At 38.6% G+C, this 12,195-nt stretch overlaps 1 protein-coding gene across 6 annotated transcripts in view; it reads right to left on the bottom strand.

Annotated features, from left to right (window-relative positions):
- Positions 1–832: 832 nt before the first annotated feature.
- ELAVL4 (ELAV like RNA binding protein 4) overlaps positions 833–12,195 on the bottom strand; it is a 74,254-nt gene continuing 62,891 nt past the window's right edge. For 5 of the 6 annotated variants that reach the window (XM_085231638.1, XM_085231635.1, XM_085231639.1 and 2 more), the window contains exons 4-7: positions 9,775–9,928; positions 9,155–9,380; positions 7,794–7,832; positions 833–3,599 (exon numbers count right to left, since the gene is read on the bottom strand). In XM_085231638.1, the coding sequence (XP_085087764.1) occupies positions 3,272–3,599; positions 7,794–7,832; positions 9,155–9,380; positions 9,775–9,928 (747 nt within the window). In that variant the 3' untranslated portion in view covers positions 833–3,271. The remainder of the gene's footprint in view (positions 3,600–7,793; positions 7,833–9,154; positions 9,381–9,774; positions 9,929–12,195) is intronic. The other variant, XM_085231636.1, reaches the window with a different exon arrangement.

Genomic DNA, 12,195 nt, shown 5'->3' with positions numbered 1-12,195 from the left:
TAAACAGAGCCACTGCTTCCTGTATTTCACACCATAGAAGGGGCAGATTGATTTAAGGATGAATAAAGCCAGCCATAAATTTAAGAACCAACTCATGCTGGGGCCTGAAATTAATTATTATAATCAACAGGGTAACTTAATCTCACAAAAACACGAGTTTATTAATAGGTGAAGGAGCTGAAAAATTGCACAGTCCATCCAGCCCACTGATACTTTTCCTAATCTGTTACGAGATTCAATGCTGCAGTTTTACAAGGTACACATTCTCAATTAGTGAATGTTACATAACATAAACATGAACTGAATATTTGCATTAATGGGATTCAAACAAGTCAACTGAAATATCAATTGTTATAACATGGTGAAAAGAATTAAATTGGGAATGTGGTCACACACTGTTGTACAGCAGGTATGTACACTGTTTCATCTCGCGTGACATTCACAGCATGGTCATAGAAAAGTCAAACTAAATGACTTAGAAAATATTAATGCTGAAATTCTCATTACTTTTGTTTAAAGTTGATACTGAGTTAATATTTTCATTGTGTAAAAACATCGTATATGGTAGAAACCCTTCAGCATCTCCCACATTCAAATAAAGGTATTGAATCACAGTTACAATTTGGTCTTTGGTGTCAAACATCTTAAATGGCAGATTCCTTCTTGCCTTCAGAAGGAGAAAAAACAAATAATGAATATTCTTAGTCTGGTCCAACCAAGACATTCGTCTCCAAGACCTTGCTTCTGAGATCAGACTAACATCTCCCTCATAGAAGGTGTGGCTGGGATCACTACGACATCTGAACACGGTTAAAAATGTGGAAAGTCCATAGCCATTCTACACACTTTCATTTATTGTCTGGACAATTAAAGTACAAATAATTCAAACACAACAAGGTTATGAAAAAAACATTTACAATACTTTCCCTCAGAAATGATCTAAACTAGCAAGGTTAACATGAAGTCATTCATTATAACTAAAGTATACAACTGCCTGGTCCTAAGAAAGATTTTTTTAAATTATTATTATTCAGATAGTAAAACACATTGTAGAGAAAAGATTCTGACATGCCTTCCCCACTAATGCTTAGCAAATGCATCAAAACTTTCCCAGCAAACTGCGCTCATTCATAGCAGATGATGTATAAAGGTTTCCCTGAACATTGAATGAGTGTTCCTTTAAACTAAAATCTAACATTGTTAAAGTAAAAAACTGATAAAATTATGATGCAGCCTTTGCTTCAGTTATTTGTCTACTACAAAAGTTTGCCTCTTCAGTGTGAGAAAACAATACTTAGTCTACATGCAGTTAGTGGGTATAGCATGGAAAAAATGCACAAAATAAGCACAAGTTATAAATAACCATAACGTTTTATTACCATTAAGACTAAACTTGTATTGAAAAGATTTTATATAACAAGACAAGAAAAGCAATAGCAAATTTAACTATCAACTAGATTATGCATAGCGAGTAACTGTTTCTAGTACTCAGGGAAGAGCATGACCCTTTTTTGTTTTAAATATATAACCGTACAAAGCACAAACATACTAAAATGATCAGTGCACTGGACATGGGAGAGCACCCCCTCAGTCATTTTGTTCCCTTAGCTCTGTTTTCCCCAATCTGAATTACATTAAAATAAAGACCCAGTTGTTTTCTTTTCTACTGTGCAGTAAGAAAAAATATTCACAACAAACATGACAATATATCAAACAATATTTCTACACAAGTTACCTTGATACCTCTGTCACTTAAGTATCATAAGAAAACATTTTAAGACATATACAAACAAAACTAGCAAAGTGTTACAACTTATAATAAATTAACCAAAAGAAAAAATAACTTTATATATATATATATTTATATTATATATACACATACACACACAACAAAATGACACAATAATATGCTTCTTCCCATAGTTTAAGTAAACAAATAAGTAGACTAGCCAAACTAGCTATATTTGATTTTGGCCATATGCATCACATCGGCAATTAAATAAATAAGTGTTTCAAGCAACATAAACAGTGTTCCAAATGTGCCAACACAGCCCAATTATATTAGCATGGGCTATAAAGTGAATTTGAAAATTCTTAACAAATTTAAAGCAAATGTATTCTTTCTAAACACATTACATTTAACTATGATACTAAGATATGTAAATAATTTCGTAGCACCTACTGCTCAAACCAAGGAAGTTTTTGATCAAAATTAAGTTTTTTTTCTTTTTTTTTTTTTAAACTTTTGTTCTGCTGATATCCCATACTGATGACTTAAAGAAAAACCATCTTGCAACTCATCTCCTTGCTTTTGGGTTTTGACTGTGGGTAACTGCGTGCCTGGGAAGAACACTCTCCCGTACTGTATTTAATATTTTTATTACATGCTATGAAAAGATACGAAGATCATCTGTTTGTAGCCCATCCTTCAAAAAACAATCTACTAATCCAGTTTAAAACACACATCTTGATCTCTAAAAAGTTACCAGTGCAGTATGAACATGACAAAGTTGTCAATTTCCCCTAAATTAGCCAGTCAAAATATTTTTTCTCAAATCCAGATTCTCTTGTAAAAATTCTTTATATTTTATAAAAATAGATTTTTCTTGAAACCCATTTTCAGCAAAGAGACCACCTCTTTGGCAACATTGTTAATGTTATTTAAATTGTTATGTCATCAGGTATCCCCCTCTACCCCATTCCCTAACAGAAGACTGTTTAGTTCACATGATATAAAAGAAAAAAGGAAAAATAAAAAAAGTTGCAAAATTATGTTCTTCTTTTTGCAATTTTTATTGTTCCTCTTTAATTTACCAGGGGGGTTTACCAATCTGATTAGATCAATGTTTTCAAAAGAAGAAAAGAAAAGAAAAATCTTTTTTCTCGCTTTTAATCCCATTAGTTTGTAAAAATTGTTTTTGTTTTCTTATTTTTTTCAAATGAGTGAATGGTCATCTTAAAAAGACCCACCTTCAAGGAAGGTAGTAAAACTAGCTGGCCGGGTAAAAATCCCTGCACATTGTTATCTATGTATATTATATTCAACAACGACAGCTATGAAAGAACATTCAATGCATCAAAGGTTTTTTTTTTTTCTAAGCATTATAAAATCCTTTCCTGTTCCTCACAGGATATCCAATGTTTTAATACTTAGGCAACACTGGCTTATAAAGTCCATGGTTGAATATAAGCCTTGAAGAGTTTTTTTTTGTTTTGTTTTGTTCGTATATATATTTATATATATATATTTTAGTAAGTAAGGATATGAAATTCAGGATTTGTGGGTTTTATTGGTTTTAAAGGAAACTTGCAATACTCTGTCTCCTAAACGGTATCCATTAAGGCTGGCAATCGCCATGGCAGCTTCGTCGTAGTTGGTCATGGTGACAAAGCCAAATCCCTTGCACTTGTTGGTGTTGAAATCGCGGATCACCTTGACATTATTGACTGCTCCGAAGGGACCAAACAGCTGCCACAGCACGCTCTCATCTGAGTCGGGAGACAGGTTGTAGACGAAGATGCACCATCCAGTTCCAGTGTGACCAGGTATATTCATTCCGACAAGGCTCGTCATACCATCAATTGTGATCGGGGAGAACCTACCAAGTAAAAAGAGGGGTCTATTCTAAATATATCTCTTGGTACAAGCTACATGGAACCAAGACTTCCAAGTAGATAATTGGGTGTTAGCTTAGGTTCTCAATCCTATCTCTGGAAGATTACCACATAACAACCTGGGTCTCTAACTCCTATGCATGCAGAAGGGATCTCTACTAGATAAAAAAGACAATCTGGGCAGAAAGGCTTTTCCCTTCAAGGATATAGCCAACTGAGATGTTATAAACATCCAGAAGTTCATCCTTAGCACTTCTTTCAAGTCAAATACGGTCTTCACGTTCTGCCTAAAGGAGTCTGTAGGAGTTTTCCTCATATTTCCAACATCGTGTTTCAGAGTGATGAAAAACTAACGCTTTACTTTTAAGAAGTTTGCTGTGCAAAAAACAGTCTTCGAAGTTTAACTGAAAGAGTAACATGAAATACCATTGTCAAGATTCACCTGTACCAGTAACCTCTTTTGGCTGAACATACTATCAGAGAGCTCTGGAAGTGGTAGATTTTAATTCTCCCCTCACAGCCCTTATCTGACAAACTGGGAAAAAAAATCCAGTTTAAAAAGTCCTAAAGCCAGTCAGCCAAATAGACAAAGATTTACGCAGCAATCACAGAAGTCCATCAATGTCATCAGTGGGCATATGTCACTAATACCTTCATACTGTGAGACTCCATGTCCATGCAGGATCTTAGGCTCTTCAGACAGTCAATGGAGAGAGAGACAAGCTCCTGGAAATCTAACACAGAACTTTAAGCCCCCTGCACTGCCTTTTAGGGGCCTGTTGTGTTTATCTGAACATGTGAACTAGAAAGCTGAAGCCAGGTGATGTGTTCATGGACAAAGAACTGACACAGATAAGCACAGGCTGGGCAGGACCTATGGAGGACATCTGAACAGCCTTCTGCTTCAAGCCAGACTAAATGGCCTCACCCACAAAACATTCTGAAATCTTCAAGAGTGGTAACTTCACTTGAAAACCTCTGCTCTGGGTTTGACCATCCTCACTGTTCACAATTCTTCCCATACATCCAGTTGAATTTCCCTTGCTTCAGCCTGTTTCTGTTGACTCTTGCCTTTCGCGCAAATGAACTCTAAGAGCTTGGTTTCATCATCTTTTTAATGCCCTTGCAGGTATCTGAAGACAGCAGTCGGGGGCTGAATTCTGCACTTGCCTTTCCTGAATTTCACCAGGTTCCTCCAGCTCAGCAAGGTTACCCCAAAAGCAGCCACAGCCAACAGCACAAGGGACTGGCCCACTCCTGCACCACACCAGTGCTGCCCAGTTAGCTACAGGGGGGTGCGCTGCAGCCTGTGACTCAGGTTATTAATGAGGATGTTAAGCAGTATCAGCCTTCAGGATCAACATAATTTTCCATTCATGAGTTTGAAAAAAAATGACATGATTTCTGAAGCTACACTTTGGGATATGTTTTAAAATAACTGCACAGAGAAAAAGTCTTAATAAAAACCCAGTTTCACACCAATTCAATGATGAGTTTTAATACCAGAACTGAATAATAATTATTCCTCAGGATTTTGAGGACTGAGGGAATGGAGGGGGGCACTCGCAGCATCACTAAGATGCTCGTTCACGCTCCAAGACTTCTTTTATAATTCCAATGTTTCCACACCCGTTTTGCTATCCACACATTATGCAGTGCATACTTCATAACTATAAAAGAAACTGCATACTTGATGGCTGCTTCTTTTGACTCCTGATGGCACTTTATACATATATTTGAGGAGAGTAGATGCTTGGAATACGCATTTGGAGCTGAAGAACATCACTGGGGTATTGCTACGCTATAAATGAGCAGTTTGCAAATGCTCACAGCCTTGGATCTTCAGACATACACAGACGTTTGTAAAAACAGCTTATTAAGAATAAATGACAGTCTTCCTACTGAACTTCACTTTTTGCAAGTGAACATCCTTTAGTTTCTCTCCCACATACCGGATCTAGCAACAATATCGCAACAGTTCGTTCAGCAAGGCTCTGCTAACTTGCTTCTACAGCTCAGGAAATGGAGATGGCAGGACAAAGCCAGTTTATATGATCTTTCTACTACCTGACATGATGGAACTGTACAGAGGGCTGCAAGGACAAGAGCTTGTACAAGCCAACAGCTTCACATTCCTTTGAAGTCAGTAAGACGGAACCTAAAGCCCACTGCTGTTAAGTGCCACTGTGCTAGTAACATATGTAAGCCAGAAAAACAGTTGACTGTTTTCTGCTATGTTTAAGATGAAGACAGCACTAATGTGTACACAATCTTGTACGTGACATTACTGTAAAACCTGTAGAATGCACAGAGCCATGCCTATCATGCTCTTACATAAAATTCTGCATTAGGAAGTTCGGCATGGATACAAAGGGGTAAGGTTTCATACAGTTCACTCAAGAGCAGTTTTTCCCCTTGATATATTTAGTAGCTACACAGCTTTCTACCAGTGGGCCATGAACACAGGAGATAACACGATTCCAAGGAAAACATCCATGAAACCAGTACAACAAGTTTACTGACACAAATACAACATTACCTACTGGTGGGAGCAGAGCTCCGAGTTACACACATGACCTGAAGTCAGTGTCAATAAAACCTACGGTCCACCCAAGCACATCTCATCTGCTGTCTGTATTCCCCTAAATACAGGATGCAGGAGAACAAACTGAGCCCCTGCACCCAGGAACACTACATAGTTTAAGTCAGTTCCAGAAGCCAATACAGTACTTTTCTAGTGACCCTACATCTATATAATTACAGAATTTGCTAGTAAAATTTTTCAAGATCTGAAGGAAGGAAAAAAGCCAATCCAAAATGCCTGAAGAACAACTATTTAAAACAAACAAGCTGTTGCTACTTCAAGTTCATGCAGATGTATGACGAACAAGCAGGAAACTCATTTTTGTTCTTTCTGAAGCTAATAAGAAATCAGAACTGGGAAGCCTCACTAGTTAGAACCAAGCACTGCAATTCTGAAGGAGTAAAAAACCAAAGAAAACTCCCTGAACACCACTGTCTTCCGAGAGTTATTCGCATCTGATAGATACTCGAGGCTCTGAGTTCTGCAGTTTCTGGCAATTCATCAAGAGACAAAGGAGAGGGAAGAACTCAGGAGATGCAGAGCATGGCAGATTCTGGTGCTAGTTCTGAGACCACCACCACTAAAATCACAGTCATGAAAACAGTGCACTGACGAACGAGGAGCATGCAGGGGAAGCATGCAGCCTGTTTTGAGCACTGCTTCACTTCCATAAAGCAATCTCTCTCTGTACAGCAGCTACTGTGGCAGCAGTTAGAAGTATGCTGCTGTCTTCTGCTACAGATATACTTACCGTGCCATTTACAGCATGAGCTTTGTAAAAAAGATCAAGCCATTTTCATGTGTGGTGAGCAGACCACTTCAGAAGATTAAGTAGTATTTTCTCATCTTAACTGTGGGAATAGCTGGATGTCTTACATCAGGAGTAAGAATACAGCTTTATTTTGCCGTAAAGTTTGCTTGCATTGATGTGTGCCATTAGGAGAAACACTGACAAAGTCAACTCATTTTAGCTATCAGACATTGAACACACTGATGAACACAGCGCAAGTGCACATCAGCTGGACTTTCACACACAAGAGCACATACACACAAACACATTGCTACTTGAAACAAAAAATAAATCAAGCATCACTAAAATTTCAAAGTATTAAACCTGTAACAAAAGAAACATAGGGCAGATTAAGGTGCACACAGCTACAGCCTGAAGTCAAACGTGGGAAGCCTGACATAGGACGATGAAGGTCTTAACTGAGATTTGGACAACAGTAGCTGAATTCCATTTTCAGCTGTTATGTTTCACATAATCAAATCAGAGATTATTTAAGAACTCAGTAGTTAATAGTTCTGAGTCTGAACCAAGTAGACAGGACAACTTGAGTTTGAATGCTTGTAGCTGTTGCACCTCAACCATTTGAGAAGCCCGCCTGTAAATAAAAAAAGGTTGAAAAACCCACAGAATTTGTGTGGCCTTGAAAACGAACAAAACTGAAGTCCAAACTTAAAAAGAATTTGACATGCTGGTGGAAGAAAAGAAGGAATTAAAAAAAAATAAAGTTAGTGAATTAAAAAAAATAAATCGTAGCACCAATCTGTGCCAACACGGACATCTGGCAATCTGTGGAATTCTAATTACCTCTTTACGCCATAGGCCATATTAAGCAAATTGTCCAGCCTGAAAAGAGAAGGAGGGTCTTTGGGTTAATGTCTCACAGATGGCAAGATCGCTCAATGGAACTATTATTAATAGCGTTCCATTTTCAAAGAAGAAATGTTCAACAAGTTTCCCACACATCTAAAGAGCCTAACAACTCGTGGCCTGCTTTGTTAAGTTTGAGATTGTGCTTAAAGTTTCCACCACTGCATTTAAAGCAATTTTAATTCATCTATGGCCTTAACAAAAACCTTACTTCTCCTGGTTTGATTTGGTTTTAACAAGATTGACTTTTGTTTTGTCAATTTAGACAGTATTACAAAATTTTTGCAAATATTCAACTGCTCACCTTCCAAATTAACTCGGAAAGAATGACAGTACAAAATGAATGGAATTGAAGATCTTGATTTTAGCTACTTTAACAATCTCTCCACTAGGATAAACTTAGTAACAATCCTGCACAATACATCCGTTCAAATGACCACAGAGTTTTGCAGAACGCATACAATCATCAGCTTTCTGTAAACCCTTTACTGACAGAAGCTGTAACTTCACAGAACACAGCTGCATTGTCAGATACACTAAATACATGTTTGCTTCTGAATCAAATTACTTTATGATCTTCATTCATTAGCACTTGCTAACTAGAATAACCTTTGAGTAATTTGGTAAAGCTACTCAGTTATAGAAACATTCACTTTTTTTCCCCAAAAAGCAGCTTCAATTTGAATGCTGAGTTGCCTGAAAGCTGTTAAAAGAATAACGAGGACATCATGTATTGCAAACGCTGGCTTATGTATCAGATGGAATCAATATATTCAGAATATATACAATAAGGTATCTCCAAAGATATTTTTGGAAACACATCAAGCACTAATACAAGGTCTCTTCACAGTAAGAGCAGATATCTTAGGCTAAATTTAATGATACTGCTGCCGACTGGAACAAACTCAGCTTTTTTCCTGCTACCAATCCATTGTCATTAACATCAAAGTCTAGGCTGCATCAAAACTGTAATAATACAGCAGAAAATAAAAGCATTACCAAAAAACCTGCTAAGAACAGGGTAGTCACTGCTCATTTGATTATCAGTGCAACTTTGTTCTGTCCTCCCTTTTTTCTGAGGCTTCATGAGATCCGATAGTACAGAACTTCAGCTGTTTTAGTAAATACGACATGACTACTGCTGTCAGCAGATTTTCCTCCTCATTCTCCAGGAAAGAATATTTAATTTTACAAAGAAAATCAGGTCAGCCTACGCAACTAAAGCACATTTCTCCTGCACAGCACCTGCCCCACATCATCGTCGCTGGTAGAACTTCAGTTCTTTTCCAGGTAATTACCTGAATCTCTGAGCCTGGTGGTGAAGCGGTCCAGGGTAGCGTCTGTTGGGAGATTGATACAGCTGTGAAAGGAGTGCCTGGCTTGTTTTCTGGCTGGGGTTATTGGCAAACTTCACAGTAATTGGTTCTGTAGCACCGCTAGGCTTCTGGCCATTTAGTCCCTTTATGGCTTCTTCTGCCTCTATTCTCTTATCAAAACGGATAAATCCCACACCTCGAGAAACTCCTGGGAAGTAGAAACATGCAAACAAATGAATATATGCAGGAACAGCCTCATCTATGTCACGATGAAACAGAATGTTCATTTTGATTTAACACGCTGCTTGCAAATTAAGATAAGTCTTATTATAAAGAAAAATACCATTCCCCAGTTGTGTTCTTCGCAATTAGACCCTACAGTATTTAATATAATCATTTCAAGAAAACAACACTGTTTTCCAACCCCTCATTAAAAAAAGCAACCAAGTACAACTCTAAGCAGTAATAACTACAGAGTACTGGATATGTATTTTACACTAGAAAGAAAATCACATCATCTTAAACCCAACCACCAGCAAGCATGTGCAATTTTACCATCTGGAAAAACATGCACGTGTCAAGGAAACTTTTTTTTGTTTAACCTGTGACTTGATCAACCAGAATCCGTGAGGTGATGATGCGCCCATATTGTGAGAATAACTGCTCTAATTCCTTCTGGGTCATTGTTTTCGGAAGGCCGCTGACATACAAGTTAGCATCTCTGATTGATGCTGAACTTGGACGGGCATACGACACCTAGGGATTTAAGAAAAAGAAATACCTATTAGTAAGCAGAGCTGCCCTTTGCATTTTGAAGACAGATCTTATTCTCCACTAGAATAAACTCTACATGCAGTAGGCTGAACAGCCCTGAAGCCGAGGTGCTACCTGTCAAAAAAAACCAAACCAACCAAACCAGGAAAGGTTACAAGAACAAAGGCAGCTGGAGACTTCGACAACAAATGCAAGGGTTCTTTAAGCACAGGCACAAAATAGCTTTTGTTCAGAGGTAGATTAATGTGTGACCTCCTACGCGCTGCTTTGTAAATTTACCCCCATGAGTTGTGGGTGTATGGATGATGTACTGCATCCAACGTGCAATAACCTTGGAACACACCGCACCCTCAAGTTCTAGGGTCTTTTCTTCAAGTATCTGAAGCAGATCAGGTTATTTTCAGAGTGATCTTTTGTGCTCTTTGTATTCTCATCCTGAGCTGGCAAAACCTGCTCCAGATGAAGAGGAAAACACTGGTAAAATGCAACTAACTGAACATCTGCTCAGGGAACTGCATACTGACACTCATCATCATATCTGCAGTTTATCACAAGAAGTTCCCTTGCACTGCAAGCCCAAACCAGACCATAAAATATTATGGCCAAATAAACAAGAAAAGCAAGCTGAGGCACTGCATGTATGCCATCAAAAAATTATTAAATCAAATCCTTCAACTGCTCTTCTGCCTACAAAAAGACAAATCCGGAGCTAAAAGAAAAATCAGATCTATAAACTGTAATCAGATCTATAAATTGTAGTATGTGCATGAAAAGCCCTCTGCACTAAGATATACGCATTTAGCATAGCAAATTGAACAAGAACACTTCCCAGATAAGGCCTAATTGCAAGCATTCAGTACAGATCACGAAGAATTACTTTGCAGCACATCTGAAACAGAGTCAGATCTAAACCTGAATATTTTGCACTTCATCTTGATTTAAATATAAACAGATCAGTACATTCCTGCACCATGTCTTAAAATGCCTTCTGGAAGAAATGAGGGGTCCTGTCACAAATATAAAGCTTTCAGTGATCGTTTTCCTCTCTTCCCCAGCCTCAGCCCCAACACAAATGATGTCAAATGGATGTCTTTATGTGTTTTGTGTGTCAAAGAGTTGTCTTTATGCGCTCCACACCTAAAAATAGATGTTGACTCAACACAGAAAATGATGTGAATGACTAATATTTGCTTCCACTATCTTCTGCACATAATAGCAGACAAACTCAAGATTTCTCGTTTTAATATTTTTGGCAACTTCTTTATAACTTGTACATTTATACATAACCTTTTCAAACGAACATTTTGAGAGAAGGCTAAAAAGAGGAGATAAAAAAATTAGGGAAGAGATGGAAAAAAGAGATTAAATAAAACATTTGGATCGACTGAGACAAGCTCAGGGGAAGCACACAGGCCTAACAAGCTGGGGAACAGTAGACATGGTGCCTGAAATCAGTTTTGTTGCGTGTGGTTTGATGGCTTCACGCTCACCCCTCAGGCGAGTACTGCTGCATGGCCACTGTGTGATCTGGCACAGACCCTGGAAGACCAGCTCCAAAGCCTCCCAGAACTGAGACCTGCTACCAGGCACAAGGAACGGGACCAGGGTCAGTGTTTGAGTTTCAGAGCTGGAGGATCAGCCCCACACGGGGTGCAGAGCATGGTCCTGAACCCATCTCCTGAGGTCAGAGAGGTGCCTGCTGCACCACACCAGAACATCAGGCCAAGCAGAGCCTCTCTGTACCCTGCAAGCGCCTTCCTTAAGACGCACTGCCAAGGTTCAGACACCTCCAGCTTAACCTGCTTCAGAAATAACAATTTAAAAAACACTTAAGAGCCTCTCCGGAGCAGGGGTAGGGACCTCTCCTATTCCTCAAAACTGAGCTCTGCAAAATTAATAAAGTTTCTAGGAAAACAGCCAGAGGTTTCCTTTGGGTTTTCTCACTCTGGCACATTCATTAACCAAACGCCACATTACAGGGAAGATGAAAAGTACTAGGATATGCAAAAACACCGCTTCCCAGAGCGGTGAGTGCCTGACATTTATATATAAGTACATACACACACCTCTACGTAGGAAAAAAAAAAAGGCTCAGCTCTTTTCTTGTGGGCTATGCAGAAACGCAGAGCTAAGAGCCTGCATGCTCAGAAATTCATCTTCTCTCAGTACATGTAAGACGCATCATCACTCAGATCTAATTCTTATTTCCTCCTGCAATCAAACACTCAAGTTGCAGGGGAGCCTGGGCC

Source organism: Meleagris gallopavo, chromosome 10 (genome assembly GCF_905368555.1).
Source record: "Meleagris gallopavo chromosome 10, MGAL_WU_HG_1.1, whole genome shotgun sequence".
Classification (NCBI taxonomy): domain Eukaryota; kingdom Metazoa; phylum Chordata; class Aves; order Galliformes; family Phasianidae; genus Meleagris; species Meleagris gallopavo.
Note: the sequence above shows the minus strand (reverse complement) of the source record. Positions and strands in the feature narration are given on the sequence as shown.